The sequence below is a fragment of the Bombus pascuorum genome, chromosome 3, assembly GCF_905332965.1.
Source record: "Bombus pascuorum chromosome 3, iyBomPasc1.1, whole genome shotgun sequence".
In the NCBI taxonomy this organism is placed as follows: domain Eukaryota; kingdom Metazoa; phylum Arthropoda; class Insecta; order Hymenoptera; family Apidae; genus Bombus; species Bombus pascuorum.
In genome coordinates this window covers 6,745,683-6,771,834 of record NC_083490.1, presented here as the reverse complement: position 1 = coordinate 6,771,834, position 26,152 = coordinate 6,745,683, and the positions used below count along the sequence as shown (strand labels likewise).

General features: G+C 45.4%; 2 protein-coding genes and 2 long non-coding RNA genes across 7 annotated transcripts in view; 2 read left to right on the top strand and 2 right to left on the bottom strand.

The window, feature by feature from the left end:
* LOC132905444 (uncharacterized) overlaps positions 1 to 14,168 on the top strand; it is a 20,659-nt gene extending 6,491 nt beyond the window's left edge. Inside the window, exons 1-4 of one of the 2 annotated variants that reach the window (XR_009657796.1) lie at positions 4,177 to 4,266; positions 11,944 to 12,271; positions 12,345 to 12,765; positions 13,773 to 14,168. This is a non-coding gene — a long non-coding RNA (uncharacterized LOC132905444). Of the gene's footprint in view, positions 1 to 4,176; positions 4,267 to 11,943; positions 12,272 to 12,344; positions 12,766 to 13,772 lie in introns of those variants that run through there. The other variant, XR_009657797.1, reaches the window with a different exon arrangement.
* Positions 1 to 14,638, bottom strand: part of LOC132905401 (uncharacterized) — an 18,379-nt gene extending 3,741 nt beyond the window's left edge. Inside the window, exon 1 of one of the 3 annotated variants that reach the window (XM_060956694.1) lies at positions 14,618 to 14,638. Coding sequence is in view for 1 of the 3 variants with exons in the window: in XM_060956692.1 (XP_060812675.1) it covers positions 4,445 to 4,496 (52 nt within the window). In the remaining 2 variants the exon portion in view is untranslated. Of the gene's footprint in view, positions 1 to 3,892; positions 4,145 to 4,444; positions 6,045 to 14,617 lie in introns of those variants that run through there. The other 2 variants (XM_060956692.1, XM_060956693.1) reach the window with 2 other exon arrangements.
* Positions 14,215 to 24,615, top strand: LOC132905441 (uncharacterized). Its single transcript, XR_009657793.1, has 3 exons — positions 14,215 to 14,816; positions 24,198 to 24,292; positions 24,386 to 24,615. It is a non-coding gene; the product is annotated as an uncharacterized LOC132905441 (long non-coding RNA).
* The window catches only part of LOC132905402 (putative inorganic phosphate cotransporter), a 5,562-nt gene continuing 3,700 nt past the window's right edge, over positions 24,291 to 26,152 (bottom strand). The window contains exons 5-8 of the mRNA XM_060956696.1: positions 25,872 to 26,089; positions 25,659 to 25,808; positions 25,452 to 25,584; positions 24,291 to 24,826 (exon numbers count right to left, since the gene is read on the bottom strand). Coding sequence (XP_060812679.1) covers positions 24,381 to 24,826; positions 25,452 to 25,584; positions 25,659 to 25,808; positions 25,872 to 26,089 — 947 coding nt within the window. The 3' untranslated portion in view covers positions 24,291 to 24,380. The remainder of the gene's footprint in view (positions 24,827 to 25,451; positions 25,585 to 25,658; positions 25,809 to 25,871; positions 26,090 to 26,152) is intronic.

Here is a 26,152-nt window from a genome sequence, read left to right as displayed (position 1 = left end):
GAGCGAAACGTGGAAAACACGAGAGGAAAAATGATAAGTTACTGCCAGAACTTGGGACGATGCTGGAAGAGGTGTTCGACGTACGACATACGATTGCCCCTAAATTACGTTCGCGAATATCGCGTACTACGCCATGCATCTTTGTCGTCTTGTTCGGCAATTGTTCAAACAGACCGAAATAACATCTGGACATCTGTGTAAACTCGCGCGAAGGCGTACGGTTAACCGCAGACTGGATATCTCCGATCATATTTTCGTCAGGGACGTACGAACGGATAGCCACGTGATGGCGTGATACTTTCGCGGTTTCTTCCCTCTACCGACACTCCCTTGCCAGACACTCTTTTTCTCCTTTTCGCGTATTCGCGCGTCCTTCGATCCTCCTTCGCCTTTTCTCTTTCTTCTCCTTTTATAACGTTCGCGCATCTTCGCTTTGCATTCTCCATCTGAATTTCGTCGGCCGATTCGTACGAAAATCAATATGCGACGGCGAACATCGACGACGAGTAAGAAATGATCGAGCCGGGACGACGCGCCGTTATAAACATGTAAAACGCGTGTAATCTTAATAGGAAATCGAAGTTGGGATTAGAGGTAGAAATCGGGTTGAGAACGCGACGATGATTCTAAATTTCATTGCGTCGCTGTTCGAAATTTATGGTTGAACGTAAGTAAGTAGTACGTAGAGCTCTGTCGTTTCATCTCGTGGACGCGGTGGTCGTTTTCTTTCTTCGCGATGCGACCCAACGTCCTAGAAATAGTGAAGCGTAACGTTCGTGGACGCGGCTCTTTGGAAATAAGGCGGAGAAGAAACCGTCGCCAACTTTTGCAAGGATTATAAATAAGCGTCGTGGTCGCATCGAGAGAAGAAGCGCTAACGAACATTCAAACGCGTATCAGCCACATGTATATCTAGAGTGTCAATTATTTTGACGACGAGTAATTTGAAACGCAAATCAAATCAATAAGTGCTACGCTGAATGACTCGCACAATATATACCTAATAGACCGTAAATATGTATGCGTTTCTAGAAAATTTGAAATTACAGAAATACGCGAGTTGCACATAATGTGGAAAAATATAGAAAATATGCGAAGCGTAACGACAGTTGCTATGATACTCAGAGGCTGAAGTAAACATCTACTTAGATTCAATTTGTTGTAGGTTTATAGAAGTATGAATTTGCATAAAAATCTGCACTCTACTTAAATGGGATATTGTTCGTAAGAAGATGCTGCTTCTGACACATGCACAGAGAGAGAGAGAGAGAGAGAGAGAGAGAGAGAGAGAGAGAGAGAGAGAGAGGAGGGAGAAGGAGAGAAAGAGGCGAAGACTGCGGTCGCCAGATGGTTTTGCGAGAGCAACGTTTAAATCGATTGCGTTGGCGCCGCGTCAACGTTGCGACTTGACTTCACCACTTTTCTTCCACGGCTCCTCCTCCTCCTCCTCTTTCTCCTTTCTTCTTTCAGTCGATCGTTTGATTCAGTTCCGTTCTCAATAGGATTCGCACTTGTATCGTGTTTTTACAAAATAAGGATGAGATTACCTTCTAGTTACATTATCCAAATGTTTACTTCACACCCAGTTTCTATCCTCGAAGGTAATCGTGACAACAAACATTCGAAGGTATCGATAATACGTTTGCGATATCGAATAGTCGTACGAATCTCTATCGAGGGAATATACCGTACCTACAGGGACCGGAAAAAGTATTCGCGCGTATGCTAACTTTCCAACGAAGCGTTATTCTTATCGGATTTCACGTTTCATCTTCGTACTACCAAATTCGTATAGTTTCGTGGAAACGCTACCGATTGATATAAAAATTAATATACAAACGTCAATATACAAAGTAAACACAATGGTGTGCAAATACTTTTTCCAGCCACTGTATGTATGCGTACTGCCATACTTTGGTATGGTTTGGTAAGCGAACACTTGCTCTTATCTTGAGTAAAATGATAGGTAGAACGTAGACACGACTTTTTTGATTAATTTCATTATTTACTCGTAAGCTACTCGGTCGAATTAAAATGTAACGGAGTAAGGTGGATAAAAATTCGAATCATGTTGTTGGTTTGCCTCGGAGTATCAAAATCGTTAGGATATACATAACGTAATAATAAACAAACTGCGGGCAAAACAATATCGCCGCTACGCGCAACCGTCAAACAAAGGCGAATTTAAATTTTCCGGTACTCCCTCGACCAGTATAAAGAAACGAACGCGATCGTAAGAGGACCAGTTTTCAGTCTCAGTCTCGAGCGATTTTATTAGCGATCAGTACACAGTCTTTAGCGAATCAGTTAGTTCTTAACGAACATTCTTTTAACGATTTTAAATATATTTGACGGTTCAACGTCGAGTAATCTCGTCGTTTAAACTACCACACGATCGACCATCCTCCACAAAAGTATGCACGGTTCTATGCCATGAAGTAACTTCCATGTATCTAGCGTTTGCGTCAAATGACGAGATTATGTAATGTCAAAAATATTTACATTCTAAATTCCACTGATCGTTTTGCCTAAAATAAACGAGTGTCCGGTAACTTATAGACAGCAACGTACACGACGATACGATCGACGACAAACGACATCGTTCGAAGTTGCGATGCGTTATCGAGCTCCGAGAAGCGTCCTGTGCTATCGAATCTCTGATTCTTTTTTTCTCTAAGAGGTAGCCTGTAAACCACTATCGTCGTCGATCAGAATCCTTTTGTTGAGTTTCTATATATATATATACGATATCCCGAGGATCGCGAAGAAAGATTAAATGGAAGAAAAGTGGGAGAAACGGAACGGAGAGAGACTTTTCAGAGAATTGGTAGTGGCAAATAGTAAGCGGTAAGCAACAAGGTGGCTGGAAAGATCGGTGGTCGCGGGAACGAGGGTAGAGTAAGCGGGGAACGGGTCCGAGGACGGAAGAGGTCCGGTTCAGGTAGCAGGTGCGACTTTGCGCACAGGTGGGTGGAAAGTTAGACGTTTACCGTAGCATTGGTTCTCTTCTTTTCTACTTGTGCGTACCTGTAACCACGGACAATAGGATATCGATTACACTCGACAATTTACGACTGTGGAGTTTGGTTTAGCCCGGTAATCGCGTTCTTGGGACGGTCTTAATTTAAGAAATCCTGTCTTTGACCTATCTTCTACTATATTAAAGGGACGAATTTTTTTACAAGAGAAACAACGAAGGACAGTTTACAAAGGCATATCTATAAAAGATCTTTGTTTCGATCGTTAACATCGTAAACGCGAGCTACTTCGTTTCGATTTAGGCTCGATCGAACGTTTGTTCGCGCCACCGTTCGTTAAATCGAGTGGAGACGAACGCCCCGAGAACCGATCGCTCGGTTATTCTTTTCTTTTTCTTCTTTCCTTTTTCCGTATAGTCGGTGTTAGCCCGGGGCAAACGTTACTCGATCGGTTATAAAACACCTTCTTTTGTGTTACTGAGTGAGCGCCCATTATGCTCACGCATATAGGCGGCAATATTCAGCACGAGTAATTATTGTTCGTTAGCCTGAGCGGAGGAAAGACTTTTTAAAGGGCAAAACGTTAATGAACGCTTCGGCGACGATACTAGAGAATGAGAAAGGAAAGAGGAAGAAAAAGGAGTAGAATGGAAAATAGAGAGGGAGGGAGGATGAAAGAAGTAAATAAAAAAAGTACAGGGAGAAGAAGTAAAGTTCGGAGAAACGTGGAACAGAAGTGTACAGGGAGATTAGACGGTAAGAAGTTTCAAGTTTGGTCAAGAGGTCGTTTGTTTCGTGCAAGTCGATTCGCCTGCTAGTCGTGTGAGCCAACCCACGCTGGCGCCGCCGCGCCCTATCTCTCTTTCGCATTCTCCTTTTCTATCGACTGTCACTTCTCCCTTCCGCTGTCTTACCGTTTTCCACGGATCGCGTTCTGTCTCAGCTCCCCTTGTAGCGAGGCTATAGCATCTTTCTTCTCCGCGAAGTCGGTTTCACAGCCGCATGACTCGGTGCTGCTGGTGCTCAGGCACTCGATCTCTCGCTCGGAGACGACTGGCGCCGTTCATAATGATAATTATCGTTCTTCGCGACTCCCACCACGGACAGACTATCAATCGACCGAACGACGACCACCACAATAACAACGACATTCGTATTGCGTTAACGTTTACGATCCTCCTCGTGCTAAGTATCCGGAACGATATGATAAATATCGGAGCGTCGACGAAAACCAAGTTGGAGGAGTTTAAATATTCGCATCGATATTTCTACGTGATCGTGGACGATCGTAAACGAAATTGAAATTAGTCGATTTAAAAAATCGTGAAATTGATCGGGAGATCGTGATCGCGCGAATAAAACCGAGTGTTAACCCGCAACGGGTTAAAGGGACCGTGTCGATGATCGGCGTTAATCAACGGGAACGCTGCATCGGGATTAAGCTGTATTTTGAAAGAGATAGTCACCTTTCATCAAAGCCGACAATTCGGAGGCTGATTCCACAACGTGATTGGTCATTTTGATGGCTAATTGGAGACACGAAGGCGCGTTAGTGCGCACGTTGAGCACCGTCTTCTTTGTTCTTGATCACCACACGCGCATTACTTCACCCGTTCATGCACTACTTTTTTTTTTTGTAGTGGATCCTACGAGCACGTGCCGCGAATAGGTACACGGGTTAGCGCGTAATCGCGTTGCACGCTTCGCGTCTTTCTTCCCTCGCCTCGTTGCTTCAACAGCTTCTTCTCTCTTCCTTCTTAAGTTTTCCCGCTATCGCTTTCGCTTTCTTTCTCTTCTTCCAACACTTTCTACGAGTCTGTGCGCTCAAATTTCGTCGCGTTCTTACGAACAACCATCGAAAGATATGGAAATCACGGAGGAAAAAAGAAAATCACGATCACGATTTTATTCGCGTACGTTGGTACGAAGTTGGTTCGAGTCCAAAAACCGAAAAAGACAACTGCTATAGCAAAACGCGTCCTTACTCGAGCGCGGTCGACGACGTACTAACTCTCCTCGTGCGTTCGAGCCTCTTTCATCTCACGCGCGTACGATGGAGTCCCAACTGGTCTGCCTGCAGTGACTTTGCTGCCTCTAACGTTACCACCACTACCACTACTACTACTACTACTACTACTACTACTACACTACCACTACCACTACCACTACCATTTCCATTGCACACCACCACTGGTATCGATACCATCGATTCTACGGATACCATCACCACTACCAACGCACCGGACGTTGTTCCTTTTTCAGCCTCCGCACCACTTTGCTCCGTCCGAGAATGTATCGCGTGTATCGACTTTAGCACCAATACTGGCGCGCGGAGGCGCCCGAAAGTCGAGTAAGCATCGTCTCGCCGCGCTTGGAAACTCGATCGGATCACACGACACGGATGAGTTTCGAGCACGGTATTCAGTTTGCGATTCAACGGGGTCAAGCATCTCGCTATAAGGAGTATCCCACACTAGTAGCGTTATCGTCGACGACGATGAGCGATGGTGGTAGTAGGAACAGCGATGTCACGGTGCTGGTGTCGGTACTACAGGTACTGGTGTTGGCGCTGACGTTGGTGACGATGGCAGGCGAAACAAACGGGGAAGAGGTGTACGGCGCGCATTGTTGGCGGCAAGAGGCAGCGGGGGCCGACAGAACGGCGCCAGCCGGCCGAGAGTTTGACTCGGTTTCTCCGTGCGTCGTGTCGCGCCATGCCGCGCCGTCCATCTTTCTTCCCGGCCTCTCCTCTCCTCTCTTCTCCTTTCTGCCCCATGCCTCACCTCATCACACCGGTCTCGCTCTTTCTTCCCTTCTCGTGGCCGTCTCGTGCCTTTCCTTTTGCGCTCCTTCGATTCCTTCCTCCTCTCTCGCACTCGATCTTCGTTGCCGCGCAAATGTTTCAAACATCGTCGACTCGATTTCGAGTCAACCACCCGCGGCGGATCGTAATGCCGCGCCGGTGTCGCGGTGCTACGCATGCGAAAGAAACGCGAGCCTACGAGACTCCGGTTTGTCGGCCACCGTTTACGACCGAGAATCTCTCTTCAGTGTTTAGCGGAAACCTACGTACCTACCTACCTACCTACCTATCTACCTACCTACCTACCTACCTACCTACCTACCTACCTACCTACCTACCTACCTATCTGCCTACCTACTTATCTCTGCCTACCAATCTACCTACCTACCTACCCACCCACCCACCTATCTATCTATCTACCATTCTTACAGTCTTTCAAACGTATTACCTTTCCTTCTTCGTTTCCTATCTTTGCTCCATTTTTGAAATCTGTCTGATAGAGCCTAACCGTGGTTACATGGTCACGACAGGCGGTTTAACCACGAATCGTGAATCTTCGGCGCGGCGAAACGATTCTCTCGGTTGCTCTTTTCAGATCGTTTCGGCGTATCTTTGTTTTCCAACTTCTTCTTGGTACCAGTTGCCGTCTTGTTATTTCTGTTCGAACAAATGGTTTTTACGAGGGCAATTGGCAAAAATGGCAGAAGGTCGTCTCGGGTTTCCACCGTTGTTCGGACATTTACGACTCGAAAAATCCCAGTTCCTCCTTTATCGTGCAGGGTACGCTCGGTATGACCGGGATGTGTCATACGGGCGTATGTTCGCCATCTGTTTGAACCGCGAGGTCTTAATCCCTGTTTCGACTCGACACGGGTGGTATTCCTCGACGCGGTGATCGGACGTTTGTGTCGCACGTGCGTTCTAATCCGACTATACGTGTATACGTATACGTAGGTACCACAACTAATCGCAACTTTTGGTCGAGTTCTTCGCTGTTCGACGACGTTGAAACGAAACGCGTGAAATCGATCGCGCAACGATCGATATTCCTGATAACGCGTGCCGGTCGAGAGATACCGTAGCCGCTATCACGCGTTGCAACTGTTCTCGAACGGATCCGAGTAAACTGGTAATCGCATTCTATCGCGAATCACTCGTTACTCCATGATACCGTTTTCACGACGAGCGACGAGCGATCGTCGATCGTGCGACAATTTCCGCCGCTTTCGAGATTTGGTACCCCGTGCAGATGATCCTGCTTGACCCCCCCCCCCCTGCGATTTTCGAATTTTTATGCTTCGAATGTTCATTTCGCGCGAACGAAAAGAGTTATAATGTTCTAAAGAAACGTTTAACGCGCGAGATTGAGGAAAAAAATGATGCACACCGATAAAAGGCACTTCTAACGTTAGAAAAATGCAATTACGTAAAAATTGTTCGGAACAATGCGCTAGCGTTAAGAAGATATACAAACAATTCGCGTCATCTTTGATTACGGTTGGCATCGTTATAAACTTGACTGCGCGACCCAACGGTCGCTTCCTACGTAAATTCGGATTCGGCACATTCGTAAGCACGTGTTGGCATACAAGTTGCGAAGGTTTTCACGTAGGTTACAATTTCATGGAAAGCTGGAGTCTTGAGAAAAAGGACCGAGGGAACCCCTGGTGCGAACGTGTTCGTATGGTATCTGCGAAACATATGCGCGGATAGGGGTGCCTTAAGGGTATTAAAGAGAGAGAGGACGACGAAACTGGCGGGCCACCCGATTTGTCGGGATACGTGTGTCTACCAGATGTGACGAAAAAGGCCAAGGAAATTCCCAAGGGCACCGACCGCCATCCTCGCGAGACGAGCGTATTCGACCGAGTTCTATCGTTCGATCTGCCCTACCGAATCTGTCAGAAATCATCGACAACGACGTTTCATCCTTTCTCTCTTTCCCTTATATTCCAAACGTTGGAATTCTTCTTCTCCTCCTGTTTCTACTCTTTGTCCTGTCCCTGTCGTCCGACGTATTCGCCGGAAGAATGCGATCGCGAGACGTGCGAATCGGAACGAGGGTATATCGCTCGAAAGAATTGGAAGACGAACACCGTGAAGCTGACGCGGTCCTTAGAAGCGATCGACGGTGGCGTTCCGCGCGTGTATGCGGTAGTAACCTGTCGGGCAAGTTTGGCAACGGTCTTCTCTTTTCCGAGGGCGAGTTGCGATTTGTCAGTATCCCCACTGTCGTAAGTAGCGACGCATGCACCTGCCGTTGCTCTTGCTTCTCGACTATCAGTCGCACGCTAATACATAGTAATAATAACAATACTAATTTATTTGATTTTGTCCCCGCGGCCGAGGAATACGACCTGGTTGCAATTTTTCCAACCACACGCTTCCACGTTCGATCTTCTCACTTATCCTTCTTACGCTTTATTCGAACGCTATCATTAACCCAGTTACTATACTACGCACTAAGAGTCTACGCTAGAAGTTCTTTTTTAAAGCTATCATTTCCGTCAGCCACCCCTCTAATCGCATCTTCCAATCTTCGTTATTTCTTCCGCACCTTGTTCCGTTATCTTTTTCTTTGCTTATTCCTTCCATCTTAACTGCTAATACACGATATAAATCTTACTTCCTAATTGTCGCGATGAAGCAACGATCGCAAATCGAAAGTCCGTATTTTAATAGCTTTACCGGCTTATGTACTCGTTTGGACGACTTTCGCGATTATTCGTTTCGCGATGTACGTACGCGGACACGCGTTTACGAGGAAATATATAAACGACGTCATAGTAGCATGTGTGGCGCTTATGTGTGTGTACGTGTGTGCGTACTTTATAATCTCTAAATATTTGATGGGCGGACCGTGCGGCTGCGTTCCCATCTGCGCCAGTGTCAGCTTCAATTATTAAAGCTTTGCCATATGTCCTTGCTCTTCCCTACCCCTTGCTCATCCCTCTTTCTCTCTTTCTCTTATCCCCCCTCCGTCTATTCGTGGCTGTATGTATGCGCGTGTTCGCGAAGCATGCGCTCGCAGTTCTGTTTCGTTTTGTCTTTCTCCTCCCTTGATTCCCTCAGTCGATAGTCACGTTTTACGCCTGTTGCGAATCCGTATCGTTGACTCGAATCACAAAAGCGCGTAATTGCGCAAACGACCAACGCATATGGATTTCCACATACGTATATACATACGTACTTTTACATATATGTATATGATACGTCTTTCGTCCCTGGATCTGTATACGTTCTTGAAAATCCAATTCAAACTTTGTCGGATAACAACGAGAGAAAATAGGTAAAAATCGTACTAATGGGTAATATCGAATGCTCCTTTTTCTATGATCGGTCGAACGGTTAATTTCCTACAGAACTTTCGTCGCAAAGGTATTCCTTCTCCGATGGGACGCGATTTTATCGTTTCATTGCCAATTAGCCTGAATTTAGAATACGCGATTCGATAACACGAGTTCCCCACCGATAGATCGCCTTTTGCCTCTCGAAGCAAACGATCCTTTTCGATCGGCGGATCAGGTCCGATCAGTCCCGAATTTAGATTTAGGATCGTTGATTGCTTTATGCTGTCCAGCGCGGAATTAGTTACGTTCAAGAACGCTCGATCCATTTTCAAACTACCTCCGACACGAACGAACTTCAACGACGAATCATCCAATGGTCACTTGTACGCGTTATTCGAATCCTATATTCGTCGTTACGCTGTTCGGACACTTATTATTAGACTATTTATTAGACTACTTACGTTCCACGTCAGAGATAGAATACACGTGTGAGGTAGCCTTATATATACGTATAAGGTTACCTGGAGACAGTAAAGGAAAAACGCGAATAACATTCGATTGGAAACGTCGATCGTTTCGCTCGATTATCTCCGAGTTATTTCCGATGAGTGGCTCTTTCTCACGATTCGAACGAGTTTCTCTGCGAGTCAAGGTTCGGAATATTTACGCTGGATCGTTGTCGATGGGTGGAGCGCAGGCAGGTGGCGATCATTCCGGCTCTGCGAGCCGTGGCCGTGGACGCGGCGAGGAACGCCACTGTCGGGCCGCGCGTGTCATCGGTAGACCGAATTATTTCGCGAGGATCGCGTGGTTCTTCGCACCTGCCGCTGTCAACCGTGAGAAGACGAGAGTGTTCGTCCTGTCGATGACTCGACTCGACTCGATTCGATCGGCCGATCGATCCCATTCGACATCCGCACGTCGATTCCATCGTTCTCGATCAATTTCGCTTGACTTTCGTTTCTTCTCTTTTCGCGATCCTCCCGAACGCATGAAACTTTGACTCGATATCTTAGCTCGGAGTTAATTGACACCTCCGTCGCAGCTGGACAGCTAATTTCGCTGTAGCATCATCGCCGAAGACGAAGGGGCGATAACGTTGACGTTTACTTTTTGTCGGCTATCGGGCCGTATTCGCTGTATCTGTTTCTGTCGCGTTTCGGGACAGACATTCAAAGGTTTTCGTTCGTCTTTGGAATCCGTATGAATGACGCGTACACTTACTTACTGCTCAAACGCTATATGAACGCTTGCTGCTTACTTTTGATGGAATGTAATATTTATTTATTTGTTTGTCGTTTACAGCTTGTACACTCTGTAGTATATAAAGATTGAAGCAATAGAAAAAACGATCAGCGTGAAAGTAGAGAAAGTAGAATACGCCCGAAGGTGTTGGAAGAGGAGAAGAAGCTGATCTTGTCGCAATATAAATTTACGTCTGTAATGAGTCTATTATATGTATTACGTTATACAATTATGTTGCCCGCAGCGGGTTGGGTGAAATTCTTGCCAGAGAAGGGGACAGTGTATAATAGAGAGCGGAGAAATCCGAAAACCGAATTGCCTTAAAATTTCGGGGCAATTTATTAAGTCGTTTGGTGTTTTATGTCCAAGGGATAGGACGTCGACGATCAGGTATCCCTAAATTTAAGGGTTTAACACTAAGACTGATTGACTAACAAACTGAGATGTATTCTGATCGAAAGGACGACAGCAAGTTAGAATATGGTCTGTGACGGTGATATTTATACGAAAATATCGATAGGTATTGGTCGTTCTCTACCAACGGTTACTCGAGGGCGGAGTTGGGAAAAACCCGCTTTTCCCGTGTTTTATGGCAATGAACAGTAATCCTAGGAAATTACTCAACTTTTAAAATATTTGTAACAGTGGACTGTAAAAAATTCTAAATATTATGGCAGTTTCTTAGGATTATTATGGGCCTGAGTCTTGACAGTGGTGTTGACTGGTGGCCATCTTGACCGAGGGATGAATTATGTTTTATGACAAAATTACGGATGTAACAGCTGTTATTATTCGTTATTACCGATTCTGTTTGTCATCTGATCTTGAGATAGCCTTTTCTTCGTACCGATTGCATTTATTTTAAGAATAACTAAAATATTTCGTCGGCCGGTCAAATTGGCCGCTCGCGGTATGCAAGGCAGAATAGAAATTTTTCTTAGAAAATGAAAGAGCGAACTAAAAGTAAATATGGAAAAATATATTGTATGGATGTTTTGGGAAAAGTCGGAAATTATGAAGCGATGTGATAACGTTTAAATATGGTTAAATTTGTGTAGAAGTTCGAGAGCGGTCAATTTGGCCGGCGCTGGTAGGTTTAGTGTTAATAGCTGAGAACAATCGTGTTCATCGATGGACATGGGACGATCCAAAACGCATGCCACTAACGTTGTTTCGAAATTACAGATAAGAAGATCTAAGATCGTTTATGATAAAATGAAATTGATCAAATCATCGATCGAACGATAACACTGAATTAAGAATCAGATGAATTCTATTGATCGATAGAATTGAACGATAAAGAGCGACGTGATAAAATTTACTCTTGAAAATTAGTATGCAACGAAGAAATTGGAATCTGCGAGCGTCGAACATTATGAGGCAGATTTACTCTTTAAGGGGTTCGTTATTCTCAGCGCGATTGAGTGTCAAATTATAGGTACGATAGGAGGGAAGATTCTCGCAAATTGGTAGAAAGGCTACCGTGATTCTGGCGATAATATTTAAAATTGATGAGCACTCTGACGAATTTTCTTTTCTTTTTACCGTTTAATTAAATCATCTGTGTTTCATACGATATATTCGTTATGAATAAATTTCTTTAAATGACTTTATTTATGCCTTCAAGGTTCCGAGGTAAGCGCTGAGCTGTTCGACTCATTCCTCTTGCCAGAAGGTTCGTCACCTCCCCACTCCGTGGCCAGATCCTTCCAGGGCATTCTTATCATCTAACACGCGCCGTAGAGCACCATGACGTCGGGTCATCGGCTACACGTGCGTTCCTGGGAACTTCGAAACAGTAACGTTCGCGTCTCTTAGAATTTGTTAACGAAAACTGCACATTGCACACATCTGTGAGAGAACTCGTCGGCAAACCAAAATTCATGGCATCGGCAGCCCGATGGCTTTCGAAAGGCCTTGATAGGTGCAGTTGCTCCTACGGGGTTCCGGAAAAAGTTCGCGAGTGTTAGTCTTAATTTGCCATTGTCTCTTACGTGTATCTTAATTATAAGCAGGTACTGTTATTAGAAATCGATCGAAGGTGTTTACGTATTTACGAGTTGCGGTGTATACACGTGGTTTCGAAAGTTTCGCGTCGTAATTCGTAGCCGTTCGAATCCGAAGGGACATCGACGAAAACTCGGATCGGATAATCGTCCTTTAAACGCTTTCTCGAGGTTCGAGACAGGGTCTCGCTCGATTGGTTCGGAGCGAAGCGAAGAGGCGGAGGATTTCTGAAATTACTTGGCGAACGCTGCGAACGTAGACGGTAGCGGAGTGAAGATTCGCAAGAAAAACTAAGGACAAGAACAAGATAAGGAGATGGGAAAACGCGGAGTTTCGACGATTCGAACGGGGGGTTGTTGGTATCGAGGTGGAAGGCGAAAAAGTTATGTCGCGGCAACGACGGAACGCAATGCAGGGAAAGAGCATTGCCGGAACTCAACAGGTGGGTCGATCGAGAATGGGATGAGTGAGCTGTGGTATAATATAGAATATAGAAGGTAGAAAAGAAAAGAGAGAAAGACGATGCGACGTTGGTCGGTTGCGTACACGTGTGCGTGAGAAGGGGCTGAGGATAGGAGGGCAATGGAGCCCGAGAGCATTCTTAAGCGGCTTTTCTCCGAGCATAGCCGTGCCGTGATCGTATTTCATCTCGCGCGTATGCGGCGTCGTTTATTTCTCACGTTTCGAAGCTGGAGGGCTGTAGCTTCCTGACTTACGATCGTTGAAATATCACGGTGCTCGCCCTTCTAGCGATGAATATTACAGACGATCGAAGACGATAAACCAGTTTCTTTAATTTTCCGCGATAATCAATATTCCGTAAAATGGTCGAGGAATAGGTCGCTATCCGTCGAGATTCGTCGTTGGAAAGCTTTTAAATAACGCGAATAAAGGAACACGAGGAACGAGGTGCGTGAATTCGACGAGGAGACAGGGAGACGAGTCTCGTTGCGAGCCGATCCGTCCGGTCCAAGCGTTACAGGTGCACGGAGTCTGGGAGCGAACCACTCGTTAAACGTTCTACCGTGCACCTGCCGCACGGCATCATTCATTGCCTTTATTTCTCTACTCTCCTCCGGCACACGCTTCGTCGCCACCGTCCACCCTGCCGCTCTTCACCCTGGCCGTACGCCTCTCCGTCGCACCGATCGTCGTCGACTACATACGTACACCACGTTCATCGTTTTGCATTCTCCGCACGGACCGCGGCATCCACACCCGGCCAACCTAACTCATCCTCCACCCTGTGTCCCGAATCTTCTTCGTTTTCGTGTTTGTAACGTTAGCCACATCTTCCCCATCCTATCTTCGTCGCGTTCCTCATGCTCGAGGTGTCGCGTCACGGCGCTCGCGAAAAATTCTCGACACGCGGTTTCCTGGTCTGTTCGAGTATTCTTCGATCGCTACGAAGCAACAGGTTCGTTCTAATGACGAGGAACATTACGCTAGGTTTCTAACGCTGGTGAGGTTTGAAAATCGGTGTTCGTTAGAATAGACGGCAGGAAGAGAGGATCGGTGGAACAGGTGCAAGAGAAAATGTGGATGGGTTTAAGCTATCGGTTACAAAGCTCGGCGAGAGTCGACTGTTTGCGAGCCCCGAGTCGCATCAAGACTATATTCTTCGTGGAGGAAAATTTACGAATGCTAAGAGCGCGGGTGGTGCCAGGGCGTGAGCGAGCGTAACGAGTTCCTTGGCGCAGGTTTGATTTATGCCAGGTCGTAAGGGAAGAAAGCGACTCCTCACCTGCAGAGAGCTATTCGCCGACCGACGATGTTCGAACCTAATGACGACCTGTCGTTCTTCTTTCCTTCGCTCTGTGTTTTTCAAACGATGTACGTTCGATCTCGACTAGTCCCGATTCCTCTTTTGTTGTCCGCGTTGATATAGCTACGGTATAACGACCGTCGTGTCCATGACGGGAAGCATCAAGAAGCATCGTGAAGCATCAAGAAGCATCGTGAAGCATCAAGAAGCATCGTGAAGCATCAAGAAGCATCGTGAAGCATCGAGAATCATCGAACGGGGAAAATCGTACTCTCGGTTGAGTATTTCGGAGAGCCGTAACCCATCACCGACGATACAGGTGTCCTTGGACCGCTCGAGGTAATAATGCCGGTATAACCGAACAACTGTTCGATGACCCAGGTGGTAGAAGAATTGTATAGGATGACACCGATACTCCAAATACGGTCGACGACCAACAGAGTCATTGTTCACGCTGTAACCGATACCCTCAGCTTCCGAGAACGGTTCGATCTTCTCTACCTGTACTTACTTCTGTCCGCGTAATTACCTGGCCTTTGCCCGCATCTTCGTCTTTGTATCTCGACGCGCCCACGTGATGCTCGGCATTCTTCTTTTCACGCTATTCGTTCGTCGATTCGCCTCGTACGTTTTTGGCAAACGACAACGTGGAAAGACACAGCGGTCGAAACTGCAGGGGAACGCGCGCAAACAATCGTCTTTATCGTCGTAACTATGAAACGAGATATGTAAGTACAATTTATCAATGCGAAGTTAAGACAGTCTTTCGCTTCGTAGGCGCTTGCCAGAGTGTGCAGTGTGCGCGAGCGAGAGGAGAGAAGAGAGAGAGAGAGAAAGACGGAGCGTTACGTCCGTATGTCGTGCGTCGTGCAACTCATGCATCGTGTGTGCAGTGTATGCTCTCATGGTCGAACGAAGAGCGGTGCTACGCTATAAAGATCACGAGGCGCGACATCTGGCGCCACATGGTCGTTTAAAAGCTGTCGCATTCACGTAATCGGCCAACGCGATGGTTCTGAGCTGCTCGCGATATTTGCTATGTACATATTAACGGTAACGTTTCTTTGCGCTACGGAAACATTCGCGATTACGCACGCGATTAAGCGTCTTCGAGTCGTCCAGGGAATTTGACTTACGACCCGTATCGAACGTTACGTGGAAGCTCGTTACTGCGTTTCGGGCGAGTCTGCTGGAAGAATCCGTGCAGATTGGAACCACGACGATTCGCCAACGTTATTTTGGATATGCGAGAAAGTCGAAGCTTTCGCTCGCACGGTGGATCACGTAAATACACCCGCGATGGTCGTTTAGCCTCGAGAGGTCAGATATACGCTGGAAAACGAGCATAAGAGAACACGAAAGTATACGATCGCGAGTAGAAAGAAATAGAAAGCACCTGACTATTGGATCGATTATACCCGAGTTAAATGCACGATCGATTAAGTATATACCATCGGAAACTTTTATGTCGTATGTTTTATGTAAAACATTTTGAAATTCTACTGCTACCGTGCTATGAGACAGCGCTATCGCGATCATATTCGTCAAATTTGAAAGGAACCCACAAATGTACGTAGAAATTGCAAGATATTTATTGCAAACATATATACAGTCAACAATTGCTGCACATTACGAATAGCGATTTTAAATATATAATGGTTTAATTTAATAACAAATAATGAACGGCCAGAGAACAACAATACGACGTTACAAATATTCTTTCGCAATCATTGATAACTATTTAAATATTCTTGCGAAATACTCTTGAGCTAAATGTCTAATTTCTACGTGTATTCTCGGATTCGTTTCAAACTTTATCGGTGTATCTATCGTCGGTGAAATCTCACAAGAGAGCTAACGATATTCCAAAATGTTTCGTATAACGCGCGTAATATATTCGTAGGAGACGTGTACAAGTGTTCGATTGCTTTCGCGAACCTGCCTGTATACATACGTACTTGAACGTTTCCCGCTTAGATCGAGAAAGCATCGAGGCGAATCGATGGATTCAGGAGCGGGACCGCGAGGAAAGAGAGATGGAAGTGGAGCCCGTCGAGGAATCGGTTCGGTTCTTTTTCGATGGTGAGATTGGCAAGTTTTCACGATGCTCGATTTCTCTGGTTTCGCCTCCTTTTCCCGTCTTTCCTTTTCCCGACCGTTCTAATTTCGTGGTAGACACGTGCCCGGATGGAAACAGATGTACCTCGGCAGCGTCGTATAAATACATCGGTGCTCGGCTAACTGGGCGGTCGTGTATCCCCGACGGGGCTGCGAGAGTCGACAACCGTGCCTTTGAATCGATATAGAGTTACCGGTACGACTGGCGCCAGCGTGACTGCGCGATTCCAGCTACTCGGATCGTGTCGCGGCCAGACTCACACCCGTTCTCCGAAACCGTCTACATTCTTTCTTCCCACCGTTCCAGTCGCTCCGATACCGTTCGCATCCTTCTCTTCAAGATTCCCTCAGGAATATCTCTAAGCTACATAATTTCTGTGCGTCTCTTACGCGTCGTACCGCGCTTTATTTATTCTTATCTATTCATCCGTCTTATCTGTTTTATTTTGTTATTTCGTTCTTCTCATTCTTTAGCCTGTTTTAGTTTTCCTATTTTTGTCTGTACGCGTGATTTTTCGTCCGGACGAACCGCTATCTGTTAACAATTGTGCTCTAACTTTGTTCGATGTTACCGTGCCAAAGAGTATTCTCACCCGTTAGATCAAAGCTAGGGTGCTCAAAGGAGGGTTAAAAAATGTCCACAGATTTGGGAACGCTAGTAAACCTTCTAAAACTGTGAACGTTCTAGAGTTACGGCCCGTACGTTCTCTCGGTTATTTTCCATTTCATTGTGTTTTTCTAACGTTCAAAAATACCTTGAATTCTGACAAAATATGAAAATGATGTTACAGGCTTTTAAAACGAAACAAATTCCTGTTAAAACGAGAGCAAGTTTGAAATATACAAATTCGAGGATCTAGCGATAAGTTCGATCGCTTTTCGCCCTTTGCGCGTAACGTTCTCGCAATACGGCACGATTTAATATCGCGTTTCTTCTTCTTTTATTTGCGTTTAACGATACCAGTTTCAGAGTCGAAGGATCTTCGACAAGTTTCTCGAGCGAGTCATCGATTATTGCGTGGGTTCGTTTACTCAGTTTCAAAGCGACTCGGCGCGTTACGTGTCAAGTGCAAAACGCAGTTTGCGAGGCTAGCATAGCTGCGTTTTACTTTCTTACATTTTATCTTCGGACACGTCGTGGTACGCCGCGTCGCGTCGCGACGTATCGCCGCGCATATCTCGTTCTATTCGACGTTCTTGTAAAGGTGCGTTTAGATCAAGCGAAAGAATACTCGTGCTTCCTTCGCTTTGAAAGTCTACGAACGGAAGTGTAAACGAGCATTCTTTCGCCATTTAGCAGCGCTCGCCGAATCGAAAATCGAGCATGCGAATACTTAAAAAACGCTTCAAGAATGCTTCAAAAGCGTCGACTCGATTCTTTTAGCCGTGGAAAGAATCGGTTATGGTTTCATGAAGGAGCATTCTCGCCAATGTTTAGTTTAAACGACGAGAAGAAACCGGTAACGTGCCATTTCCCAACCATATTCTACGTATAATAAGGATCGTTTTTAGAGATAATTTGATAAAAAAATGAATTTTCACACCTTAAGATTTGTTTAAGATTCGCGAACTAAGCTAAATTTGCTATTCGAAGATAGGCTCGAAGATGTCACATCCGAATGTTCCAAGAATTGCCCAAGAATGTGCCAAAAATGCTATTGTCGTAAATATGTTTGCGTACGGAATGCTCGATCACTGTTTATGTTAAACGAATGCTGTTGCTCTCGCTGTATGTTCTTGCACGCCTAAACGCGCCTTAACTAGTTTGTTCTTTAAAAGGTTCGTGCGGCACCGTTTCGCGCGTAGAATGGCGAGTACGCGTGAATTCTCGAAAGGGGAACGGCATGGGGAAGGTGAATACCGCACGCAGATGCGCGACCGACATTATCGGAAGTCTTAATTGGTTTCAGAGTCGAACGGAGCATGTTGTTCGAGCGAGTGCGCGTTCGATAGCTTTTGTAGTTTTTTCTTGGCGCGAACGGTGAACGGGAGGCGCTATAAAATTGCGTACACCGAAAGAGCAGGTGATCGTGAAAGGGTGGCCGTGTCGCAGGCAACGATCGCGCGACTCACCTTCTCGTGGAACGAATTGCTGCGACTCAGACTTGCTTGTCAGGTGTTACCATGCCGCGAAATTTATCTCATTTTCGTAGCAGCGTGTGTTATTTATTTATTTGTTTATTGACAGTTTCGTAGGATAGAAAAATTCCACCAGTAGAAAGGAAGGGACAGAGAAAAGATAGGCAAAGTACAGGAAAGATAGCGAAACGCGCGGTAATAAGGAAGAAGAGAGCGATGAGTAACGATCAGGAAGTTTTAATTAAAATTATGAATTGAGATAGTAAAGTTATGAAATCTATGTTAGGGGAATCTTAGAGATTTCATAGATCGACGTTTAGACACGCGTATCGATTATTGCGATGGACGGAGCTAGCGAAATTCATCGTTCTATTAAATAAATATTTGTTAAATAATAAGCGAAGTAGCTCAGGGTTTAACAGCGAGCAATTCCGCATTCTTCCGAAGGATAAATTTATGGACACTAAATATACGCAAGATGCACAGGTTATGAAGCCTCTGAGAATTTTATATACAGTCCTGACATCGCGTATAATTCGTTTGTCGAGGTAGAATTTGAAGATTCAAACTCCTAACAATATCGTCGTAATTGTGGGAATTAAATGGTATAGGGGAACCACGATGTGTGGCAGCCAATTTTAAGAACTTCTGTTGGACATCCTCGATATCTCGATGCGAGATTCTGAGGTTTTTATGGCGTGTTGTAAAAATAAGGTCGGACGAAAAAGATTCTTAACATTGTTCAAGATATTAAGTGCTTCTCCGCGTAATTAAATACAGGTGATTATTTCTCCTGTGACTAAAACTCATTGAATCGCATTTAGATAAAAATCTGTTTATTTTTTTTTCCTCGTTGCTATAGTCCTTGCGCTTCGGCTTAGGATGACTTCCAGTTAACAATGACATTGTATTACATCCATCGTTTATGCTATCTTATATTCCAATCTTTATCCTAGTATATATTACATTGTTTCGCATAATTGTTTCCACTCAAGATCTATCGTATATTTTCTTTATCATCTTTTCTCTCTTACCTTTTTATTTACACGAATTAAAAGACGTCTTATTAAAATTACATCAAACATAACGTCTGTCAAGGTCATTCTGAATCAATCGCACAGGTAGAGGAGTAGCAATAACGCTAGGAAAAGTCTCGAGATGAGAAAAATCGGCACGCGTAATAGAAGGTTTAGAAGAGAAAAATATACTCGAGATATCGTTGATAAATAATGTAAAAGGAAGAGGTTCCAAACGCGAGCCTCGAGCAACACCCGATCTTTTCCTATCGATCCGGAAACGGGGAAGACGAAGCGGAAACATAAATTTCTCAAAGGTATCGAGAAAGCTCTGGTACGCGCGGTGCGATCGACGAAATCGAGAGCGATGGCTTGATTTCGATTCGCGCCTGTTCTAAGCGTGTAGCGTCGCTATCGTCGATCGATCTGAAACTCGGAGAAAGTTGGGTCTCCGTGTCGCTTCGTCAGGTGCAAATTTCTGACCAAGCCTCGAACAACCGACGCGTCGCGGTCGCTTCGAACGAGGAAATTTCAGAGACAAGCGTTACGACAGGTGGGCGCGAGCTGCAGGTCGAACCTGCCTGGTTGGTGAATGTGTAAGGGTGCCCCGAAACCGGAAGGTGTTCGAGCACGCGAGCTTCGTGTATTTCGTTCCGCGATAATTACTTGGCCGAGCTATTTTGTCCTTGCTCGCCGCGACGACACTTTATCGAAGGAGCTCGCTGCTTCGTAAGTACTGCGTCAATGTTAGCGCTTAAACGCGAGTCATAAGCGCGAGTTCGTGCTTCGGAGGACGAATCTATACCTTCTGAGATAAGTAAAAATTGTCGTATGGACATACGTTGTACGTAGGTTCCTCGGTATTCGAGTTATGGACGATTAAAGAAAATATTCGCGTTCTGGTACACATCACTGCACGTTTTAACATCGAGTTCTGCGCTCGCTCGAAAATACCAGGAATTCTTCGAATAGTTTCAAACCCATTGTTTCTCGCTTCTCGATCATACGCTTACGATGTTCACTCGCGTTGAGTATCTACATGATGGATTGCGAACGATCGCCGAACTAAAAATCTAACAGAACGTTTTCCTTAATCATCCTTGATCGTTACTCGCAAACCAAAGTATTCGATCCATACGAAGACGTTTTTACCTTATTCCTTGGTGTATATTAAGTATGAGATAGCGCTCCCGTATAATCTTTACTATCATTTTCGATAACGCAAACGTTTCGTTTCGGGTAAATGGAAAATGACCGCGATTCGAATGGAGTTATTTTCCAAGCAGAGAAACGGTGCTCGCGTGACGGTGGCGTGTGCCCGCGGGGGCGTTCGATTTCTAAGTTCCTCGAATCGCGTGCTGAGCGAAGAAAGAGAAAGAGAAAGAGAAAGAGAGAGAGAGAGGGAGAGACAATCTGTTCTCTGTGGTGGTTCGCAACGGAGGACGTCAACTCGGCGCTTGGCTCGGCGCGGATTCGAAGGAGGATGCAGCCAACCGTTTTACCACGGTCGTTGGTGTGCCGCGGGGCGAATCCGGATGGCAGAGTGTGAGATGCCGTGCAGAACGGTGTGGTCCGGTCTGATTGGGTTCGGCTCGGTTCGGTACGGTTCGCAACGTCGATGCGCACCTTAAACGTGGGCGGATCGGCCGGTCAGCCGCCTCGGGTGTTTCTCACCCGCATGCTTGGCATACGTGCCGCTCATCTTCGCCCCTTTTCTTTTTCCTCTTCCCATCAACGGCCCCATCCCGCGTCACACACACACATTCTCTCTCTCTCTTTCTTAGCCCCGTCTGGGCTACCGGTTCTCTCTCAATCGCCATCTCGTCTTCTCGTTGCACGATCGATCGGTTTCTCGTGATTCGCGTGTCCACATGCTCCTTGCTTCCGAGTCAGGTCTCCGCCAGTTACTTCTTCTTTCGCGTCTGATCGACTACTCCTTTCGCGTCTGATCGACCACAAGTACCAAGTTTTTGTCGCGTTTCCCGCTTTCTGCGATAGAATCGAACGGAGCGCCGCGGCGCCGCGTCGCGTAGCGCTGTGTCATCGATTCCACGATCGAGAAGCAGACAGAGGCGGAGGCCAGAAAGACGGAAGGAGATAAAAGGCAGGCCGAAAGTAAAATCACGTTGGAAGAGAGGAGGCGTTGAACGTTGGTTCCCGCATCGCCCCGAGGACGTTCCCATGAGTCGGGGGCGGCAGGAAGGCAGTTTGCCGCGCTGAGAATCGTTTCGCTGCTACTCGAGGGCATCGGCGTTCCTGGGCAAGATCGGTGCGTGCAACCGTTCCTTTCCAACGCGTTATTACCAGAAGAAGCCTTAATAATCGGCTAGGACCGTTTTCTCCTTACGTTTCTATGTTCAATGCGAAATCATTCCAGCTCGATTATACCTCGAAAAATTTACACACACGGTGCCTCGATATTCGATATACAGCCTGATCGGTCGTTCGGTCGAGCAATGAAATTCGAACGTGACGAGACGCGAGTGTACGCCGATGTTTCTTCGGTTCGAACGAAAGTTTCTCCAATCGTGGTCACCGCTGATCCTCGTGAAATTCGAAGTCGCGCGGAAAGCGTGTCCGACGCGCCGCGAATACCGTGATCAGGAACGCATATGAAACTCGAGTCGCCCGCTCGATCGACGGGTCTGTAAGTACGCGTAAACTCGCGTCGAATTGACGCGACGCCACGCGACGTCGCTCGACGTCACAGGACGCGACGCTCGATGGTAAAGGCGCGAACGATCGGAAACGCCGCTTGTGCGAATTCGTGGCAATGATCCATCGTTGCGGACGCGAATCACGATGTTTTCGATAATCGAGCACTGCGAAGATAACCGCGCGGATTATCATACGTGCGCGTGCATGTTGACAAAAGTTTAGCTTATAAAGCTGATTAAACCTTAGTTAATCACAACGGAGTAGGCAAGTATCGGGCGAAGGAAGCTGCCCCTTCGGACGACGACCAGTCGACTCGTCTGCTCGCCTGGTAAACGATTCGTCGGGCGGGCGGTCCCGCGCGGCAAACTTCACCGCGGCTCTACCTCCGTTTCTCTTCTGATCTCCTCTTCTTTCTGACATAGCGATTGACTTCGGTAGCGCAGTCCGCGAATGCTTGGCATTCTACCGCCTTCGTCTTAAGTACATATGTCCGGCCACTACGTTGTTCTCTACGTACGTTGTACTTTTTCCTTGACTGTTCGCTTTTACGTACGATGATTTACAGCGGCTCGCGAAACATTCGCCGAAACACGTACAAACTTCTTACGCGTATGTTATATAAAAACGTTTTGAAATCTCGTTCGTTAGTCTCGTAACGAGACACAGCTATCGTGATTATACGGATTGATAAAATTTTAGATGCACGTAGAAATTACAAGATATTTTGTAGAAGCTTACAAAAGTATTTTTGGACAGACAATTACTCGTCGCATATGTTAATAATGAACTAGAATATCTTGCGAGATCATCTTTTGCACTAATCGTATATCTGAAAGTAATATTTTATAGTTTTTCACTAAACGTGTATTTGTAAATATATCTCGTAGATTCTACGTACAGTTCTGCATTGTTTTTATACTTTACCAGTACAACGACCACAGACGTATCTCATTATGGAGCTAGGGTTTCACAAAGCTTCGTAAAATGCACGTAATATATTCCGAAATATTTTCTGTGGTAAGCGTACGAATACATGCGCGAGTCACTGTACCTACGTGACGTCTGCTTTAACGTTACACAGCTATTCCGCACGCGCATATTCGATTAATCGTTACGTATTTGCTCGTTCGGTGATCAACGAATCGTTATTTTGTCGTTACCCTTTGACCTTCTCGCCAGAGACCGGATGTTCCATAACGTATCATTGTTAATCGGTACGTAGCGGAAAAGTTGAACGTTTCCGATGATTCGTCGTACGTTTATTTTGGTTTCTCTGGCGTTTAAAACGCGTAAAATTACTTGAAAGCGTAGAAACGATAAAAGGCTTAACCAGGTAAGATATTGCGAGTTTCTGGCGCTATTCAGCGCGAGATAAACTGCGATGAATAAATTAAAATTAAGAGGAAAGTTGGGGCGAAGGAGAAGGCGCGAATGAACTCTTGGACCGACTGTGTTCCTGGTACATCGGCAGAGCGCCGCAGCGCCACGCGTCACGGCGAGCACCACCGCAACGCGCGGCGCCTATACGCCGGTCATCGCGACGCGGATGCGCCGCCTCGCCGCCGCCTGGTCGCCGCGGCGCGGCGCACCGATACATTCGTGCTTCCTTCGTTCCTCGACCCGCCTACCTATTTTCAAATTGCTGACACGCAGTGGCGCACTATCCCATAGCATCGTTCTTTCTTCATCTTGTATGATATATCACATTTGATCGAATCGTATGACTTGTCCGATCGCTACGCTATGTTGAATCGCTACGACGATTTCGTTTACGATCAAATGGTGGATCGAAACGCGCTAAGATAATAATCCATCGAACTGTTTCTCGATACGAACTATTGGCAGGAGGAAATGAAATTCTCTTCGGAGGATAGATTATTCGAACTTAGGACAGATTCACAGAAGCATGCAGAGGTCTTTTTTACCGATCGTTAATAAGTGCCATACGAACGAACCGATGAAAGATAATCAGAATTACGTTGCAGCGTCGGCGTCAGTTTTTGCCTATTTTTTCGGTTATAAGATTTCGGAATATCGAATTGAAAGCACAGAATGCTGTATCTACCGATGGGATAAATTTATACGTATGGGGAAAATTCGAATCGCTTCGAACACGATTCGAAGCTTAAAATTCTCAGAGGTCTTGACAGATGTTGAGTCCTTTTAAGTTTCGAAGCGTGTTCGAAGTCGTTCAAATTTGTCGCCACATGTACGATACAAATTCGAAGCGATTCGAAGTGTTTCAGATTCTGTCATTAACCGTAACTCGTCTCTGCTCAAACGTTTTTTCGGAATATCGGAAATCGATGCAGGATTTAATAACAATCATAATGGTAATACGTTTTGTTTATGGAAACATAGTAAATCTTAGGTTATCATACATTTGAGTTGAAATCGTAGTTTTATTTTCCAATTATTTCGTTAAGGGACAGTCTTTTCGTCTAGCGAAACGATTTCCTGCGGACGATCGATGGTGATTACGTTGCTTTGTTTTCGTACTTGCTTCTTCTCGGGATTGTTCCACGGTTGTAACTGACCGCTACCGAAAATGGTAAACGTGAGTGCGCCAAGACAATAAATCCACCCTAATATCCAAAAAACGATACTCCATCCTGAATAGGTCTGATTTTTGTAGGTTAACGAGCCGACCATGTAACTGCTTAGAAATCCGCCTAGGGAACCGAGCGTGTTCATTATGCCGAAAATAGTGCCTGAAAAGTTGGGTGCAATGTCTAAACTGTTCCCCAGATATCCAGCTGTCACTGCACCGTTGATCGTCAGAGCAATAGTGAAAATCGACACGGACGTAACGCGATCGTATCCGTAATTTGCTTGCACGATCATCAATAACCCTGGACTTAACACGGCTGCGAACAAGCGAAACTAGTATGAGAAAAGTTGCAGAATATCGAAACTTAAGTGTCGCGAATTATGAGTACGAATTTTTAATACGTAATAAAAAAAAATTTTGATTTATTTAATTCTTTATTAAACTCGGAAAAAATACCGACTATTATACTTACTATTGACTACTACTGATTGATATATCAGATATAGTAATGATACTTGAGATAGATTATGATAACAATTAAAGAATGTATCTACCTGATAAAAGTCATCAGAAACGATAGAGAATTGTTCAAAGAAAAATGTGAAGGTGATAAGAAACGTGAGAGACAATGAGCTCATAATTCGTTAATAAAACGAATATCGTTACGTCAATGTAATCTTACGGCAGATTAGCCCTGCCGCGTTTTTTCCGCAAATTTCCACTCATTTCTGTTTCTCTAATGTTAAAAAGATAACTCATGTCTGAACAGAATATGAAAAAATTCTTATAGGTGTGTATGATTTCTCGTTTAAATTCTATGCTGATAAATCTTCCGAATCTTTTTAACCATCTTCTTTGTTTCGTCAATATTCAGGCAAGGTAGAAATATACAAATTTGTGGAACGCAGCAACGTTAATCCCGACCAAAATTCTACGCTTACCGAAGCCAGTGAAGATCTTTCGAATAGCCGTTACCGACAATTTCTTCGTCTTGAACAAATAATCGGCCACAGAGGATGTTGTAACGGCAAAGATGTATTTGCCAAGGTACGGCAAGGAGGATAATAATCCATTCTATGGAGAAACAAGAAACGCGGTGGAGTAAATCGAAGAAAATCATCGTTTCTAAGGTAAGCGTTAGTACGTACCTCTTTGATGTTGAAATTTAAGATGTACTTCATGTAAGTTGGTAGTTGATTGACAACGGTAAAGTAACCGAACACGTTACACGAGTGAGTCAGCACGATAGCCCAAACGCGAGTCGAGAGAAAGATGGATTTCCACGGAACCGGCAACCGCTGCAAACCAAAAGCAGAGAGATAATGTATCGAATTAGATGCCTATGTACTCTTCGATCGTACCTTTGTCGTGGAAGTAGAACCGATCGAGTCTTCGATATATTGGCGTTCCTCGATCGTGATTCTCGGATGTTGTCTAGGAGAATCGAATATTAAGAAAAACCAAGCTACGCTCCATACGAGGCCTATCGCTCCGGTTACGTAGAACACGGATTCCCAACCGAGGTAAGCGATTAGAAATCCACAAATCGGCATAGTTATCGCCGCTCCGAGCGACGAAGCTAAAACACGATAGACACGCGACGTTCAAAGAAATTTTCTTTCCTTCTTTCTTTCTTTCTTTC